At 39.5% G+C, this 19,429-nt stretch overlaps 1 protein-coding gene across 4 annotated transcripts in view; it reads right to left on the bottom strand.

Moving 5' to 3' along the window:
• Window positions 1-4,027: 4,027 nt before the first annotated feature.
• ADGRL4 (adhesion G protein-coupled receptor L4) overlaps window positions 4,028-19,429 on the bottom strand; it is a 135,358-nt gene continuing 119,956 nt past the window's right edge. For 3 of the 4 annotated variants that reach the window (XM_074596943.1, XM_074596941.1, XM_074596944.1), the window contains 3 exons: window positions 7,918-8,009; window positions 6,193-6,361; window positions 4,028-5,691 (listed from right to left, as the gene is read on the bottom strand). In XM_074596943.1, coding sequence (XP_074453044.1) covers window positions 5,629-5,691; window positions 6,193-6,361; window positions 7,918-8,009 — 324 coding nt within the window. In that variant the 3' untranslated portion in view covers window positions 4,028-5,628. Of the gene's footprint in view, window positions 5,692-6,192; window positions 6,549-7,917; window positions 8,010-19,429 lie in introns of all 4 variants that reach the window. The other variant, XR_012588616.1, reaches the window with a different exon arrangement.

Below are 19,429 nucleotides of genomic sequence, written 5' to 3'. Positions count from 1 at the left end.
TGACAGAAGCCATGACATATGCACAGGAGTTTGATGAGTCCTAGATGAGGATTTGCACATGGTATTTCTGCAGCTCTCTTACGCAGCAAGCAACGTATTTTCAGCCTAAGAAGTGTGACCTGATCCTTCATCACAAACGTAAATGAGCTGATATACTAACATGGTTAAGGTGGGCATTTGTAAGTGTGCCAACAGGAGGGAAAAACCTCACATACGTCAAGGAAGACAGGAATGAAATCAACAATGGCTCAAGAGCGGCAAGAAAAGCAACTTAAAGTTCACTTTAAAAAAAAAAAAAAAAGAAAAGGCTTCTAGCATCATCAAATAGGAAGCAGCTAAATGAATTTCACTATTGATAATGAGCAGGAAACCCAGTGCTTGGGATCATGAGTTTATGCAAATCTGTTATTACTGCAAATTGGCATCCTAAGACCCTGATCATGCAACACTTGCACATATGCTAAACTTTATGCACATGAGCAGTCTCATTAACGCCAAAGACTTAGTCGTGCAGAAAACCGAGCAAATGCATGAGTGTTTGTAAGACTGGGATTTAAACACAAGGGATAGAAAACAAATTTACTGTATCATCAACAATTATTTCTGAAACCCATCAGAAGCCAAGGTGGTGCCAGAAGTCTGTTTAGTGTAGAAACATCCAAGGAGGGAGAGGAGTGGGATTTTGAAGATTGCTGCCTTTAACTCAATCCATTAGGCCCAATAATGGTGGGCCAAACACAGGAGGAAAACATCCCTGCCCAGATTAAAATATAACTGATTATGGGTATTGGAGACATGGTATTTCCCATCACATTTTACAAGATAAACTGGATTGCCTCTTAAAAACACAGATTTCCAACTTAGTTATTGTAAAGAAGAACTGGTTATAATCAACTCAGTTTTGACTAAATTATTCAGCAGTGTCTCACAAAAGTCTTACAAAATTAATTTAACTAGCATTAGGTTTATGTGGCTTCAGAGCTGACTGCAGCATTTATATAAATAGTTACAATAAATGCAAAGGCTTACATTGGAGGGAGGTGCCTATTGCACTGGAGCGAAGACCGATGGCTAGTCTTAGAGGTAGTTTTAATTAGAATATTCAGCAGTGCTTCAGAAGAACAACTCCCTTGTGTTATGAAACCTGATGAAAATACGCTATTTCCTTGGGAATCCGAAAGAGTAAATACAATAAAATTTGAGTACTTACCAGCAAGACAAGAAAAAACAAAGAGCTGTGAAACAACTTCTGCAGAAGCCAAGCTTCTGCCAAATTTAAAGGGATAGGTCTGGAAAAGGAATTCTGGGAAAAGTGCAACCCTATTTTGTGAAGATGTAAAAATAAGGCTCCTACAGAAAAATAAGGTCTTGTTATCATAAATAGAACCAGTCAAAAGTCATGTTTATGTTTTATGATAATTTCTGTATGCTTTTTAAGCTTGTTTGTTTAGTACATTCTCAGCAGTCAGTTTTACTGCTAGTTTTTGTTGTAGCTTTTTTTTTTCCCCCCATACTTTCTGTTATTTCCAGCCAGTAGAATTGCTGCTGTCAATTTTGCAGTGTAACAGCAAAGTTTTCGGAATTATGGTACTTTCCATTTGTCACATCTTGCAGCTTATTTCGAAGCAGCTGTCTCAGGACCTCTGGGTACCATGCGTAGCCGTCTACCTGCATCCTGACGAAGTCTGAATATTGCAAGGGCTCTTGCTTCTCCGTAGGGTTTGTTCAGGAGGGTTGTCATGGAGATAGAGTGTCTGAAAAAGGCGGTATGGTCTTTCACGTGGCCACAGTCTGTGTGGCCAGGCTGCCCACAGCAATGGCCATGAGAGCAGGGAGCCAGGCAACTTGTGAAAAAAATGCTTTAGCGCATTTGCACTTGACATTTTGGTTATGGTTGAATGGAGTATCGGTGCATTGACGACCAGCTGTTTTCAAGTCTGCATGCATCTTAAGAGGCTTAATTTTCTATATAAATAGCTTTGGGGGATGACTTTGGTGAGGTAGCATCTTCACTTCTGTAATCTCACAGCACAGGAATGCTGTGTCCCCTGAACGTGGGAGAAAGAAGTGAAAAGAGTAACACAGGCCGGAGCAGGTTGTTGGCCCAGAGCCCTCCTCCCACTAGCTCCTTCCCAAAGGAAAGAAAGTTTCAACTTTTTTCATGGGTTGAGTTTTCACTTTTTTATCTCATCTATAAAGGTTTCAAAGGAGGAGGTAGGACTTCTCCTGTGACTTAACTGGCATCTGGCAAGAGTGTGATTCTGAACTGGGCTTGAAGGGCCTGTCATGACAAAGATACAAGAAGTGGTATTGGTGAGAAGAGAAACGCTGGACGTGCAGCAGCCAGAGGAATCAGCTCTGCAAATATTTGTTCATTCTGCCTAACGTCACCGCGTGCAATGTTGCTTTAGGTGGCTGGTCAATAAGATGCATGAGTTTGCAAACTCCTGGCTTCAGGGCACCACCATGTTCTGAACTGAAGGACTGTGACAACTGGGGAGCGGAGGGAAGTCTGACGTGAATCTGAGCAGTATTCGTGGTGTTTTCAATGCCTACCTGCTTCATTCCAGCAAGTAAAGAGCGCAGATGATCTATTCATCAGCACAGCTCCGGCAGACTGAACCTCCCAAAGGCTGTGATGATAATTAACTCCTAAATGTTGCGGTTTCTCTGAAATACACTTTCAATTCTTTGAGGAAATAATTATTTCAGAATAAACGAGTCTTTCTTAATCCAGACCTTATTTATTATATTCTGAAGCACACCTTGAAATGCAACACTGAACACAAATTTCTCTTTGATTGGTTTAATGGAAACAATTTCTCTCTTCAGCAAGCACTTGCTTTCCGAGTGAAACCTTAACATTTTACTTCTATCTGTCTTGTCAATCACTGATTTTTTTTTCCCCTTGCTAGCCCCACCTGGAGATGTCATATACCTCTCAAAAGCATGTAATCTGAAAAAATGCCAAACAAAGTTTTTTATTTTTCAAACCAGTCAACTAGTTACCAGTTGATATGACAAATGTGTCACACAAATTTATTTTTGGAAAAATAGTTCGTTCAGCTGATGCACGGCACTGGAGTGCAAGTTTCCTTAACAAAACCACAACTAATGCCCAACTGCTATTTTTCCGATTTGGTATTTCGTTTCATAGACTCATAGAATAATTCAGGCTGGAAGGCACCTCAGAGGGTCATCTCATCCACCTTCCTGCTCAAAGCAGGGTCAGGTATGAGATCAGGTTGCTGGGGGCTTTATCCAGTCTTAAAAACCTCCAAAGATTTCAACACAACCACACACCCTCTCTGGGCAACCGTTTCCAATGCCTGCCTATCCTCACGGTGAAAAGGTTTTTCCTCGTATCTTGCTGAAACCTCTCTTTTTTCAGTTTATTTCCATTGTCTCTCCTCCTCTCTCTCTGCTGGTTTGGGGCTCGTGTTACTAAGGGCTGTGACAAATAAACCCTTTTATTTCTGGTCAGTATTTCTGCATGCATTAGGGAGGACAATTACAATACCCTAAGGCTCTAAGGCAATGAATCTAAACAAAATTCTTCTGCTCCTTATGTGCTGTATTAAAAGATGAAAACTCATCCTTGCATGTAAGGAAAACAGAGTTTCAATGAAGATCTGACCCAGAGACTGGAGAGCATAGTTTTCCTATAAAAGATGTTCTTTCATTAAAAAGACTATTGTATCCTAAACAATTTATGATATATTTTTTTTCCAAGGAACTTTTTCAATCTCACCGAGCATGCTGAAGTCATTATACATTTACTAGAGATGCTTCTTTGTCCAGACAGACCCACTATAGGTTACATTTCTGCAGGAGATTAAAAATGATGTATTAGTAGATATCCTTCGAAAAATACTCTTTTAAGCAATATGTATCCGCATCTTCCCAAACCTGGAAGAACATCTACAACAGCAAAGGAAATACAGCAAATAATTCAGGGCAAATAATATATAACCATGAGAACTTTTACCACTGTATATATTTAAATGAAGGGAAACATGTCGAAATGTGAAAGCTAAGCACTTCAGTTTATTCACATATTTTACATTCAAAGGATCAAGAGAAATATATTTTTTTTCCCCAGTAAAAAAGATTCCTCTTGTGGTTTCCAAAATTTTGACAGACACATGGAATATACATAATGAAGCATGTCACTGCAGTGCATACGATGAAAGCCTTGTGTATATGGAAAAAAGATAAAAACCAAACAAATTCGACCATTACCAGAAAAAGGGTTTCCTTTAATATAAATAAAGTTCAGAGTAGTGTTTTATTTTTAACAGATGACACAACAGTGGGATTTATCAACAACTACATATTTACAGTGCCTCACTGGTAAAAATACTGGGCTTCGTCTGAGATCCTGGACGCTTCCTGAGAAGGCAACGTGGACTGAGGATTGCTCAGCACGTCAGATAAGCTAGGTGCTAAAAGGGTGAAATTAAAGCATACTTTTAAAAGGTGTAAGATGGCAAAGGTGGAACTGCTGATGCATCGTGTTTATGCCCTGGTCCAGCAAAACTTGCACCCCAAGTACTCCCTTTGATTTCAGTAGATCTATGGATGCTCCTTAGGTTAAACACAGGGTAAGTGTTTCAAAACCAGGAGCCTCAGAGCTAGACAACTGCTTGACTCAAAGATGCTATGAGCAGAGAAAACCGCTGCAATTAAAATTTTACGTGGTATGGAGGAACACGACCTTGAATTTAAGTCTGTATTCTTCTGCATGGGTGATTTCTACCACTTTAACTTGATCCTACAGGGTCTGGAGTCCAAATATCTCTGTCAAGTGACAAACTTGTGAAATCATCTTCTCCCCGCAGCCTCCAAAATCATAGCGCCAGTTTAGCAGATCTCAGTCTTTTTGGCAATTAAATAAAACAAGAACCAGATCTTTTTCAAAGTATTCACAAAATAATCTTTCACTTATAAAATGGCTGGCCCACCATTCTTGTATCAGATCTGACCTCAGCTCTTTAGATCTAAACAGTTCTTTAAAAGTTATAAAAATAAAGAATTGATTAATATACAAATATATATTTCAGAGTGATAAGAGAATAATATTAAACAAATTCCTTTTTTAATCTACTTTAAATTAAAAGAAATGTTTTCAAAAGTCTGGGCTGAAGCAGATCTTTATCTATTGACTCTTTAATGGAACCCATTCGCTGCAGATGGCCACCTACAACTTAATGTAGAAGCTCATTACTACAAAAGGACAGTGAACGTGTTTCCACTAGCAAAGTAATTCATAAAATTTTGGTATCTCGCTTTCAAGGACTGCAGATATTTCTAATATTAGAAACAAAACATAAGTCATGAAAAGTCTTGAGCTTCTTTAGAAATTTATATCTTTCCCTGGTGTTCATTAATATTTGTTTTGCAATAATCAGTTTGTTTTGTGTACTGTTTGTATACAGCGTAATATAAATGCTCTGCATGAATGCACACGTATGTACAAAACCAGTCAGTAATTCAGTTAAGAGATATGCCTGCTCACTGGGTCATTTCATACTTCCACAATACCACATTTTTCTGTAATATCCATAACACCACCATCTAGGTTGCTCCCTTCTTCTGCTGAGATGCCCACGCATGTTTTCCTTCCATTTATCTCAAGCAGCCGAAACAGCAAGGAACGTTTTTGAACAACCTATAATACTCTTCCTGAATCTGAAATAAAAATATTGAATTAAAATATGAAACGGATTTATTAATTGGCCTATATGTATTCTAATTCATTTTGTACTGCTCCTGTCACTAGATGTTTTAAGGTGGGGCTGCTTTTGACTTTAGGACAGGGTACTCGGGATAGTGTGGGCAGCATGAGTCCTGCTGCTAACTGGAACGACTGGAAGTGAGTTTTATTGCATGTGTTGTGTTATTTCACCAGGATAATGGCACTATAACCAGTTTTAGAACTTTAAAAAACACTTTTCCACGTTTCATACATTGGTTTTAAAACTGGGAGGAAATACGTGAGAAGGTAAAAATTGGGCAGAGGTTCTATCTCCAGTGAAGGCAACAGGAAAAATTTCCCTCTTCCCTCTTCTCCCCCATCAACAGCACGAGAATTTCCTCCCTTGCTCTGATCAATCATTCGCACCACAGCTCCCCTGCAGGGCTGGGCACAAGACCGCCAGAGTTGCTTCCCACATGGAATGGGACACTTACCTTCCTAGACAACACGCAAAGAAATATGAAGATGAACATCCCCTGGAACGCGTTGAAGATTGTAAAAAGATATGCGGTAACCACAGATCCCTGTACGACGTGGAGGACCCCGAAGATCCAGGTAGCCCCAAGGAGGAACAGGAGAGCAAGAGCACCGCGGGCACAGGATCTAGACAGGAAAGCAACATTGGGAACAGCGCGCAGGAGCGTGTTATTTTCCCTCCTTCGCTGCTTTGGACGGTGAATGCTGCCTAGGGAGTTTTTTTCTCAGCTGCAGAAGCCTGAGAAGTGCAAATGCATGGGCTGCTCTTTAGGGTGTGCTGTAACACTGTGGCACGAGTAGGCTCACGTAATCGCTGCAGAAGAGCAAAGGAGTAAAAACTGGAGGGCCTTAAGACACTGGCTTCTTTAATCTTCAGATATGTTTTCTCTGGTGTACTGCAGCACCATATGATTTGATTTAAATCTACTGTTAGTGTAATTCCCCAAGGAAAAACATATGTCTGTTATGAAGCATTCCCCCACTTTTCCTCCTCCCCCTGATCCTCCTCAAAAAATAATCCAGAAAAATGTACAGTGTGCTCTTAGGTCAGTGCATGTGCGTGACATCAAAGGGTTCTCGGGCTGCCTCTCAGGTTCACTGCAGAAGACGGTGCCAGTTGGAAAACTAGACTTTCTTTCTTTCATTCTTTGATAAATTTTGTTTTTAGAACACAAATGCTCTCAAATAGTTCCTGGGTCAGCATATTGATGCTTTAAAATTATAGGAACTGATTGGCTATGATTTTTTTTTCGAACATGCCGTAGAGCCCTGCTCACAGACTTGAGCAAATTACAGCATGTTGTCTTGGCAATGAAGCCACTGATTACTTTCTTATTCATTCTCAGCCCAGTCATTGCAGGACTTCCTTTGAACAACAGACATTTTTAGCACTGTTCCTCTGAAAATGAATAATTTTCAACTTCATTAAAACCAGCTCACCACATGAAGCTACGAAGAGTGAGGAATAAGAGAAAGTAATCAATCAAACAATTGCTAAATCCTAACTATAAATCTAGTGCAATGCATTGAAACTGCAGGAGTGTTCCTAAGCAACACAAACAGTAAGTTGTTTTCAATGTTCCCTGTAGTACACTTCAGCTTTTCCTGCACAAACGCTTTTCAAGGTCCCTATAAATCAGTTTTAAAGAGAGTGAGTTGATGGAAAAATCATAGCAGCATGCAAAGTAAAAATCCTGGAGAGAATCCCCCCCCAACGCCACAGAAGCACAATGTCCTACTGTAGACTTTTTACAAATAACGCGAATGGCTTGATTCTCTTATCACTGTATTACTTGTTACTTCAGGGCAAATATTTGTGTCCCAGTTCAGGCATAAGTTTTGAAATCTGGTTTGACTTGCATAGAGGCTGTGGAAAGTACTTCAGAAAAAAGGACAATTACCACCTTAACCTTGCCATCAGGCCTTACCCTCTTGATACGGGCTGATACGGGCCACCCTTATTCCTTGTACCCTCTCACGCCACCCCAGCGTTACTGTACAAGGTATTGCTCAATGGCAAGAAAGACTGCAAAATCTACCTCCAAATCTATATACAGAAAAAAACCCTTTATTTTTCTATGCATCTTCCAGAAGATTACATTGTTATTTTTGAATACTCGCTTTCATCTCTGGCTGTATTTAAACTTACAGAAGGTAGAATTTGTATTAAATGTCGAACTTACCTTATATTTTCATAACAACTAACTTCTGGCTTTAACATTGCAGTGTGTCGAAATACTTTATAAATAATCACTCCAAAAGCCAACAAATTAACCTGGGGGTAGTGAAGAAAGAACTTTTAGTTGAAACCAGGATGCTTTTGAATTTCAATAACTGTTACACATTTAAATGAAACAAGCCAGATAAAGTTTCTGTGTATATGAAACCTACAGAATCCAGTGCCGGGAGCGGAAAACCCCCACACTTTTCTGATCCGCTTGTATTAAAAAAATATGAGCCCTGTAATAAACATTGATCAAACAGGGCTGTAACTCAACCTTATCTCAACAATATCACTACCAGCAGTCTGCAAATGTTTATTGATTTTATTGGTAAATCTCTTCGATTTCCTGCTGAGTATTTTTTTCTTTAAGTAGAGATACTTAAGAAGAAAAGAGAAAAGAAATGAAAGGAAAAGAAAAGAAGAAAAGAAACGAAAAGAAAAGAAAAGAAAAGAAAAGAAAAGAAAAGAAAAGAAAAGAAAAGAAAAGAAAAGAAAAGAAAAAAGGAGAAAAGAAAAGGAGAAAAGAAAAGGAGAAAAGAAACGAGAAAAGAAAATAAAATGTATTTTCTATTGTACTGTGTCGTGTAGATCTTGACAAAATTTATGTCTTTTGTTGCTGAATAACATTAATAACATCATATATTCTGAGGTCTTTGGGGTGTGAAAACTTTCAAGTGGCACAAAAAAACTTTGAGGTTTACACAAAGAATTTTTAAAAAACTAACTTTGCTTGAAAGGCTCCTTGCTGTGTATTCTCTCTTATAGTTTATGTTTGGTTTACAGGTGAATAATTTCGGTATGTTTTTTTGCCCTGCCTTCTTTATAATGGCATTGCTTTATTTGAGTTTGAAACAGAAAAAAGCAACTAAAAGAAGCAGTTTTGCAAATGATGCTCAATTATGGTTCTGAACCTCTGTTTGCTCTGCTAGGCTTCACTGATCTTTCATTTAAATTTATACTGCATCCTTTAACAATGTGGATGGGTTTGCTTTCTTGCTTTTAAAAAAAAGATCTTATTTTCCTTTGCAGCATTTAACATGAGAATCTAGTTTAAATGTTTGTAAATGAACCAAATTTTAGCTGGATGTCATCCAGATACTATTTGTAGATCCTTGGTTGTAATCCCTTAGCTGGTTCCTGTGGGCTTCCAGCTGTAGAATGAATAGAATTATGTCTTCCCCAACTCGTTTCTCCAGAAAGACTGTGTGGCTTTCCTCCTTCCTTCTCTTTCTTAAAAAAAATCAAATAATCCTCTGAGATGAAAACAAAAGGCTGCTGTAGGAGCACAGCATCACTGTAAAAAGAATCACTTTCATTTGTTAACACTTGTTATGTATGTCCTTAGAACATTTTTGTTGTGTCAAGGGGGGAGTACCTGATATTAAATGCAGGCTCTGCTTTAATTAGCTGCATCCTCATACTTTAATACAGCATAATGTATTTACAATTTGATAAGACAGGAGATAGAGCTGATTAGCAGTTTAGGGAATTAATCCTTCACTGAATACCTTGTACTTGCGCTGATCGTGAGAGCTATTCTGAAGCTCCTTATATTTAAAATTGTAATCTATAATATCTCCTAAACCAGCAATTTTTCAAAGTTAATTATAAGTCAGCCAGCAGTTGTGGGTAATTATATGCAGACTTACTTTTTATCTTATATTTGTTGGTGAATAATATATCAAATAACTTAGCGCACACACTGTAATCTGCATAACCCACCTAATGTACTCGTTAATCTGAAGAAGGTAGGGTGAAATGTGATCAAAGTACCAGGAGCACGGAGAATACGCACCGCTACTTCTTTAGAAACTGCCATCAAGATGGCAAGCGCAAATCACGCGACCAACCTTCCTCTCTGCTGGCCCATCACCAAGATCGCTAATGTCAACGAGAGCCTTCCTATTGCCACTAATAGCCCCTGTAAGAAGCTCTGTGGGCCAAGCCCCGTTATCCTTCGGCCACATGAACCAGCTGCAGAACTGGGAGGTTTTGCGGAGCAAGGATGGGGCGGGCAATGGGCAGATGTGGGGCCTCGCGGCAGCGGGCTCCATTTCTCTTTGTCCCAGTGGGGCTCCTTTACACAAATACTATTTACACTGTCCGTTGCACAGGATAATAGGATTTGGCCCTCTGCATTAAAGTAATACCCATTAACTACGATCTTTTCATTCATCAATTCATTCTAATGGGAATAATCTGTACGTATCAGGGGAGCGGGAGAGGTTAACGCCGGCTTCTCGGAGTCAGCTGCCAGAACACAATTACTGTACAATACGTCTCAGGTAGCCTCGCAGGAGGTAGTGTTACAGGGTAATGAGGGTTAGCTTAACTTCTGAAATACCCGGTCATTTCCAAGATTTATTAAAGTCTTATGTCGGTTTTTGCCCCATTTTGAAGCACTCCATTAATAAAAAATACGTATAGCAAAGTGCATAGGCTGCCTTTACACAATGTTCAGTTTCTCAAAACAGTAGCTTTTAGGCAACATAGGGTTGGTTTTTTTTTCTTTTTTTTTTTTTCTTTTTTCTTTTCAACCTAAGTTAGAGCCCCCTTGAACTGCATTTTGTCCGTTGAGGTACAAAATAGGTAACAACAAAGTAATTGTAACTGTCCTGTGACGCAGAAATGCAGCAAAACTTGAGGAAAATAACATGAACTCATGAGTAAATCCAGGAGAAAAAGCTAGCCAATGTTAATAATGTGTCAAGTGTGGCCTTTAGAGAAAACTCCTAATCCAACAAGTATCCCACACTTAACATTTTCTGCTTCAGCCTGATACTCTCTGCATGTTCTTTGCTACGAACATAGCAGTAGCCTCAGCTATTTCTGGGAAATGTAAAGTAAAATGTTCGGTTGGTCTGAGTAGGAACACTGAGGATTTGGACTGGGTAGGACTAAGGGGAAATGGTCTGATATCCCTAAAGACCCATACGTATTTCAACAAATGGGATGGGAAGTCAAGGCATCCAAAATGCACGGCCAAAGATACAACCACTTAAGACTTTTGAATTTGTATCCGAAACTGAGCTTCAAATGAGCAGAAATGGAGGTAGTTGCCTGTAAAAGTCATCTAAAATATTGATAGGCACAAGGAATCCTGGACTCCTGAAATTTCCAGCTGGGACAAACTGAGGGACTTCTGGATGACAGACACTGAAACGTCTAAAAAGGCTTCAGCTGCTATTTATAGCCAAATGCTGTGATTTATACTCACTTTGGTTGTAATCGCATGTTTTCGTTTTTGTAATTAAAGCACAATCTTCAGATCTTGTTGAATAAACCTTGGATGACGTTATAATTAAGGCTGCCTTAAGGTGACAGGCAAGGTGAATGAGAATGAAATGACAAAAAACATAAGGCAGGCTGCCTCTGGAGAGGCGCCAAGCTGGAGCAGAGCAAGATGTGCAGGCAACTGTGAAACCGAGCTCAGGACAGACTTTGCCCGGGCCTGGAAAGGTCCAGCCTGGGGACTGTTGCTGCCACACGCCGGCTTTGGGGAGAAGTTACCTGTATAATGAGCAGAGCTACTCCCCAGCTTTGGGCAAACCCGAAGCGTGAAATGCTGTGGCCCGGCCGCAGTTTTATCAAGTGAATAACGACATTACAGTGTGACACGGTAAGTTCTCGTGCCTTTGTTTTCAGTGTTATTACATGGCTGAGCAGTCAGAGAAACTGCCGTGTGTCCTGAGAGGGGCTTCTCGGCAAGTCTAATAGGCTAAAGGGGAATTGCATTGATTCCAAGCCCAGAACTGAATTCTTTCTCTTTTTTTTTATTTTATTTTTTATTTATTTAACAAACCACCCCAAACTGCTCTTGGGCAAACAGTGCATTCAGTCCTTCCTATTTCACAAAGGAAACCTCTGACTTTCTCCCTGAAAGCCCAGTTCTGTGAGGTGCTGAGCATCCTCAGCCCTCCCTCCCCCCAAGATTCAGTGGGAATCAGGTTTCGCTCAGCGTGCTCAGGTGCACTACAGGACTAATTTTAATAATTAATCTTTCTTTTTTTTTTTTTTTTAAGTGGTTAATCAAAGACAAGGGTTGATATAGGAACAGCCTCCGCTCACAACATCTTCAGGGAATCATTTCTCCTTAAAGATATTTGTAAAAGTATTTTTAGCTCTCTTAAATTCTAAAAACATTGTGGTATATTTATGAACAAATGGTAGGAAACTTAAAATATATTTATGTGAAACAGACATTAAATAAGGGCAATTATTAGGATCCCATGAAATCATGACTCTATAGATATGGGCAACTACATTTATGTGTCGGTATAACCCCGGATAATCTCCAAGGAACCACAAATCTGGAGTAGCTAGGTTTTATTGTATACCCATGACTGAGTTTAAAGGGAGGATGGTAAGTGTTAGGTACATCTCTCTTGGGGAGTTCACTTGTGTGAGAGGTCACGAGGATTTAGGACTTTGGAGTGACTTCTGGCCCCATTAAACCAATGGCAGAACTCCCGTTAAGTGATAAAACTCCCATTGCCTCCACCTTTGTCAAGTCTTTACCTCCACACACCACAGAGAGCGGCAGTCTCAAGGAATTCACGGGCAACGGTGGACGCTGCTGCGTGTTCCACTCTGCAGATTAGCGCTTGCGTGTATCATGGATGCACACTATGACATAGAGCAGGACAGTGAAATTCTCCTGCAGCTGTGTTTTGGATATCTCCGTGGTACAGTTCCCACATTCACAACTGTGATGTTGGTGGGTGAGATACAGAGGACACGCAAGGAAGAGTTCAGAGCTTTCCGGAGTGGTACAAGATCTGACCCACAGCCACAGCATTGGTCTAGATAATTTCCTCGTAAAGAAATTCACAGGAGAGAAAAAGCAATTGCAAATTCAAAGAAATTTCCTGGTGCTTTCCTAATCATCTTGTCAACAATAAGGAAGTTTTGCCAAAGGAATTAGCCTGGGGAGCTCTGTTCAATCAATCACATGTATTTTAGGATAGGAAGGGAAAAACTCGGTGTGGTGTTAACCTACCTCCACCTAGAGCTAGGGCGGCCCTGTAAATCTGTTTGCAGATTTGCATCCCTCCCTCTGTCTCAATACCACCACGGCTAACTGAAGAGAGTACTTCTGCACATCCTTCTGCAATGAAGGAAAACTGCCCAACAGTGGGCACGGGTAGATCAAGATACTGCTGCTTTGGCTTCTACTCCTAGCAGTTCTGGGACCTCCGCAGCAGAATTTCACCCATCCGCAGTTTGTAGCAGAAAACAATAGAGTCGTATGCATAGACAAGACGTAATAATATTTACTTGGTTCTTTTTCCTAAGATGAGGATCCAGAAGACCACTGAGAAACCACCTCATCTATTGTCTAAGCAAATTACAAGCTTCTCCGTTGATTACTAACCGTATTTTGCAAACTAAGTAATAATATAAAAATGAGCATGTAGGTCCTAAAATCCTAACTGTTCCAAGCTGTTGGAGTTCTGCTAATAGCACATTGCTTAGCAACTGCTATATTTAAAATAGGTCCTTAATGCCACTGCTAAATGTACGTATTTTACATACTGGAAGAGTAACATAATGTTCTATCCTCAAGTAAATATGATGTTAGTGCTTCGCACTGCGTGAAACGCTCTCCGTGTAGGTACAGAATGATAGCTATTTTTAGTTAAGCACTGAATGGTATGAAATACACAAAATTTAATAAAGCATGCAAAACATCTGCCTGCAAATAAAAATATTTGCACTCATGTTGAAGAGTTGTAGCTTCTTTCATAATTAATTACAATTAAATTGTAAGATACCAAGTGAAGTGATCTATCATCATTTTGCCCCATCAAGGTAGCTGACAGCTGTCAAATTTGGCAACTAAGAAATCTTTTTTTCCTTCCTCCCCCCCCCCTCCCTTTTTTTAAGCAAGACAAAAGAGCACTTGAAAGCTCAGAGGGAAATGGTCCATCTTTCACGGCCGTAGCTCAGTTAGCACTTGGACATCTGGTAAAATGAAACAGGAGAGAGGCAGGAATTCAAGAAAATTTTTCCCAGCGTTTTTTTGCTGAAAAATGTCAGTTCATTAGCAGTAAAAGACATTTACTGGTTTAGACTATACTTTCACCAGGAAAGGAGTCCTGACTAGGATAGCTTTTCTGATTAAAACCAGAAAGGACACTCCCGAACAATGAAAATCCCTGTGGACAGGGCATTTATCCAGGATGTTGGAGACACGGGCACAATTTTCTGTTGTACTTAATATTCAGACTAGGCTGTGACCCTCAGTTTCTCCAGCCTCTGTACCAGCTATTCACTGCTATCGCCCTGTCTGCCCTGCTGGATCTATTCCGTGCCATATAAATAATTAAATATTCACTGGAGCAGAGAGACCTGGATCTCCCTCACCCCACAGCTCTTCATCCAGGACTATCTAAAGGTGGTTCTTCTTTTAACAGCGCAGTAATTGTTTAATATGAGACGGAGTTTTTGAGGCTATTTCCAATACACATGTATTTATAGAAAGAAAAAGGAATCGGTAATTTCATATATGATATGATATCCGTGTGTAAAGGATACACTCCAGCCTTTCAAAAGTTATTAAAACACTTTAAATACCAGCCTTTTAAGGCTCTCTAGCATTACAAAGAAGAGAAGGTATAAGAAAGAGGCAGCTAATTCTAAAGATTCAGACATACTAGTTCTCATTCAGTCTGAGCACTTTACATTCAAACTTCAAAAACGAAACCCCCAAATCATTCCTTTTTCCTTTCTTAGTCTCTGTCTCAATAATTGATGAAACCATCTATATGCTGATGTCAGATCTCACAAAAAAGAATGAGAAAATTTCTCCTGCTGCTCTCTTAGGCATATACTTGAATTTTTTACATATATCATATTGAATTTGGCTCTTTCAAAAAATGTCTGAAGTTCAGAGCAGCTGTATCTGTATCAGTCTTTACAATGACCCTCATTACGAGTGTTTGAATTAATGAGCTTGTGATGGTCTGAATTCTGCCACAGAGAGCGATACGTTTCTGTCTTTCTGGCTGTATGGCTAATGGCTGGGTAAAATGACAACATTCAGTGGGTCATCGTTATTTCAGTCAGGGGAGAACGGAATTAAGCTATTAACAATACAACAGTTTAAGCTTCAAAATGAAAATGTATGCCATATTAATTGCATAAAATTGGTCACAAGCTGGCAGTCAAACAGTATGGGTTTGTCTCCTGCCTGATTTATCTCATTATCCTGTCCCCAGTGAATATACCTTCTCCAATGCTTTAGGTATACAACCGCAGTCTTATCTGGGAGTAGAAAATGCAGCAAAAACCTTAACAAACCCCCTCTAGGATATATTTTGGGGAAATATTATCAATAGTGCAGGATTAGAATTTTATGATTCTAAGATTTTAATAATTTCACTTGTTTTAGAAGTCTAACCATAGCTAAATGAGACTTTATTTCAATGCCTGTCTCAGGAAATACATAATTTTCACATAGGGTTGCTCTCCATATATGAATACTTCAAGGTTGTTCTTATACATACCTCAAGCTGTAGATTTAGACTCAATTAAATGCTTCCTTTATATTTTTAGAACACTTACAGCAAGCTGTAAATAAATATATAAATAAATCGGGTTTCTGTATTTTTCATCAGAGTAAACAGCTTCCCAGACTTCTGAATTCAATGTTGTTTCTTATTGGATTGCAAAGCTAAACACACACTGACCTAAATATTCTTATTTAACCTCAGTTCCGCAGCCAAGGGCAGGAGGGATGAACCAGTAGGGCTGTACCTGACTCTGACCTCAGCCATAAATGTTAGCCCAACTAGGTCCAGCAGTAGGACTAGGGTCTATCTTGCTCGCAGTGTAATTAGTTAGTAGATTTACTCTTCTCCTTTTCTGAGAAGCTTTTGAGAAGATGTATTTCCTTGGGAGCTGGCAATGACATAAATCAGGCTGTTTAATGAACTGATTCCAGGTGCATCAAAGACTTCAGACTACACGTTACACCTCTCCGATGGTTTCTTTGCATAAATGCAAACCTGTCTTAGGCTGCATCTGGAGCCATATGCAGGAGCCCTGCAGAAGTATTTCTACCTGGCAAAGGGGAGTGAAACAGTTGTATATTATCTTTTAGCACAAATAGCTTCAGTGAATGAACGAGCTACCAGGAGGGAGGCAGCGTCAGGAGCGCGACTGAGAGTCTGACAACAGGCTAGATTTGCCATTTTGGAGGTGTGAATAGTTGGCAGAAAGCTGTCCACGCCTTCCACAGTTTGCCAAATCCTCTAAAGGATGTGTCCCTTTGTTTTTTAGAAATATTCACAGTTCTGCTGTGGATGTGGTCAGAAAATCCCATGCTGTGGCTTGCGATCTTACCAAGGCTACAAAAAGCTCTTTCAATGACCAAGTGAGAGTTCCAAACAGAATATTCACATGCAACTACTACCGTGAATTTAAATTTGCTTCTCCAAATGCCTGTGAGCAATGACTCAAAGGGGCAGTAGAAGAGTGGAACAAAATGTGATTTGAGTGGGAAAATATGTAGTGTGGATGTAGTCATTACGTCATTGCTAAGAAAGTCCAAAAGACATCATCAGTCTAAGTTAACTATCTAAAGCAAACCTACGGTGTCCTTTTAATGAACAACTCAGGGTAAGCATATGTATTTATAGTAATTGTGCTTATAGCAAGACAATGTAAAGAATTGCCAAGAGAATATTAAGCAATTAAAAAAAAAAAAAAAAAAGCCTGATTCAGACAGTTGTGTGGCTTTCCTGAAAAAAAATATCCACTGAAGCTGAATATACCTGGATCCATCAAAATAGCGGTCACAGTTTATCTTGCTAGAAAAGAAGAAGGATGCCTGGGACATTGACCTGCACGGAGCTGTGGGACATCTCAGGAAATCTGCGCGACCAGCTGGCACCTGCGGGTGCTCTTCCCCTTCCCCTTCCCCTTGGCATCCACCTGTACTCCCCCCCCTGCTGTTTCTGCTTGCTTCCCTCCTGATGCCAGAAGACACGCTTGACTTTTCAAGTCCAAAGTCCTTTCAGTGAATCTGAGGGAGAACTTCTTCACGTGCTTTTTCTTATAACCCTACTGGCTATGCTTTTTTTTTAATGAAAAAAAAATTTATATGGAACAACATTAAGGATCTTTGAGCCTTATGTGATGAATTTGTTCCTATGTAACAACGTAAGAGCAAGTAATTTTCAAGTTGTAGACTAACGGCCACAGCCTCTTTTTCCAAGTATTTCCAGGGACTTCAGAACAGGGGCTATAATGACAGACAGAAGGAAAGAAAACCCTTCATTTCACGTGAAAGCCCTGGTCTTGCTGAGAAACTGCCTGCGTTGGGTATGGCAGTATGTGGGTATGGGAGCTGTGGCTTGGAGATTAAAGCTGGTCCTGTCCACTGAACAGGGCAAGCACTTTCAACTCAGTGATTATTTAGCACAGTAGGTATTGTTGTTGCTGAAAAACATTGCGGTTTGAACTAATGTGTTTCAACCAAAGTTGCAGACTCAGTCTCTAATGCCACTATACAATTAATTATCTCTACTTTATCCACAATGGCATAAGAAATGCAACGGAGACACCTTTAACTGAAGCCACGGAGGAGCTAATGAAAAGGGGACTATTATTCTTTCATAAAGAATAATAAAGCCATTGCTAGTCCCTGTAGGAAATTTATTTCCACTAAAAAGGCAGACTGAGGAATAGGAGTAGATATAAAAAAATGTTTAAAACAGCTGTTTTCTGAAAAACATACAGTAAATGGTACAGAGTATACTTTTCTCATCTATCTAAGAAACCTAACTAGGCATTTATCACAAATAACCCTTTGGAAAAAAAAAAAAGCCACTGAATTTTCCAAAGCATAAATATTCAGTAAAAATGTGAGATGGTGGTATGGTTTGTTGTGATGGAGGTCAGACATCAAACAACTTTTTTGATAGTAATCCTTAGAATACCAAGAAATATCAAGAGTAATGAACACGAGCTGCTTCACTGAGGAACAGGAATAATAATGTGAAGAAGCCCAAAGAGGCAGTGTACTTGATTACACCAGTGTGGTGTGTTTGACCTCAGAAAGGCTGCCTTCCCCCCCCCCCCCCCCTTTTTTTTTTTTAAAGCTGGAGCAACGGACTGTCAGATCATGCTCAATATTGAAGACTGGGAAAATGTATCACTTTAAACTCTTTGAATATTTACTCTTCTGCAAGAAAGATGTTCCGTTTGAATGGCCTAGATTAAATACATGAAATTTGTGAGTATATGAGAAAACAGCAGAGTAATGGATTTGCCAGGAAATTTTTCTGCATTGATTGCAGCAGTATTACTAATCCTGAATCAACCTAAATGTACTGAACTGAATAAGTATTAGATCTGTCCAATAAGATTTGATGAATGCACCATTCCATTAATTTTACCTTTTTTGTTGAATAAATTATTTGACAAATAATGGTAAAATTCATCAAATAAATTATCTGATGAATATATTTTTTAAGTAATCGACTAGCTCTAATGAATATGCAGGCAGTTCCTTAATGAAAAGCATTACTCTACTCTTAGCCTGCTTTCATCACTCATATGTCACTTTTTTTGTATTTTGCAACCGCAATCTGTATATTTTATTCATTTACCCATTCATTTATACATGGGGAGCTCAAAACACTATGGTTAATCAATCACTGCAATTCTTAGAATATTTTTGCTTTACAGTTGATTATTCATTATATTTATAACATACAGGAATGCTTAATACAAAGAACTTGGCTTTTCTGAGGACATCTCTCCCAAGAGCTATTCTTCGCTTGTATGTTCCAAGTCAAGTTTACAAGAATGCTCTGAAAATTGCAAGGTCCATTTATAAGCCATTTTTGTAGTTGCAAACACTACAATTACCAATTGTTTCAAGAAACTGGAGCTTGAAGCCAAGCCAGACACCTTCAAGGTCCCTGAAAACACACATTAGAGGAGTAAAACAAGGAAGAGCGTACAGGAGCCACCTCCTCACTGCACAGCACTAGGATGTTTGGATAAAAGCCACAGGGAGGATTATTTGGATGATGTTCAATTTTGGAAATGTTCCAACCTCAAGGAGCAAGTCTGTATTTTGTTATTACAGAGGTGATCTCAACAAATGATACTGATAGATCTATACTGAACGGCAAATTGCACCTGTTAATGTTACCACATGTCACACTTCTGAGTCCCGGTTCCTCACAGAGGTACGCCAATTTATGGTGGCAGAGACAGTGGGTACAATAGTCAAGCCTGCATGACTCTGTCAATACCGCAACGGTGCAAATCATGTTATCATGGGTGACTTTGAACTTGCTGCACGAAGCTCAAGTGAACAGATTTAATGGGAGAAGGCTGTGGCAGGGAGGTGTATTAGAAGGATTGCCTATAGCTGCACCTGGAGTAGCAGCGATTCTCTTGCAAATTTTCCTTTTAATGGCTTGTAGACTTCCATAACTACAGTGTTAAGAGTC

This window comes from Larus michahellis, chromosome 8 (genome assembly GCF_964199755.1).
Source record: "Larus michahellis chromosome 8, bLarMic1.1, whole genome shotgun sequence".
Lineage (NCBI taxonomy): Eukaryota > Metazoa > Chordata > Aves > Charadriiformes > Laridae > Larus > Larus michahellis.
This window is presented reverse-complemented; position numbering and strand designations above follow the sequence as displayed.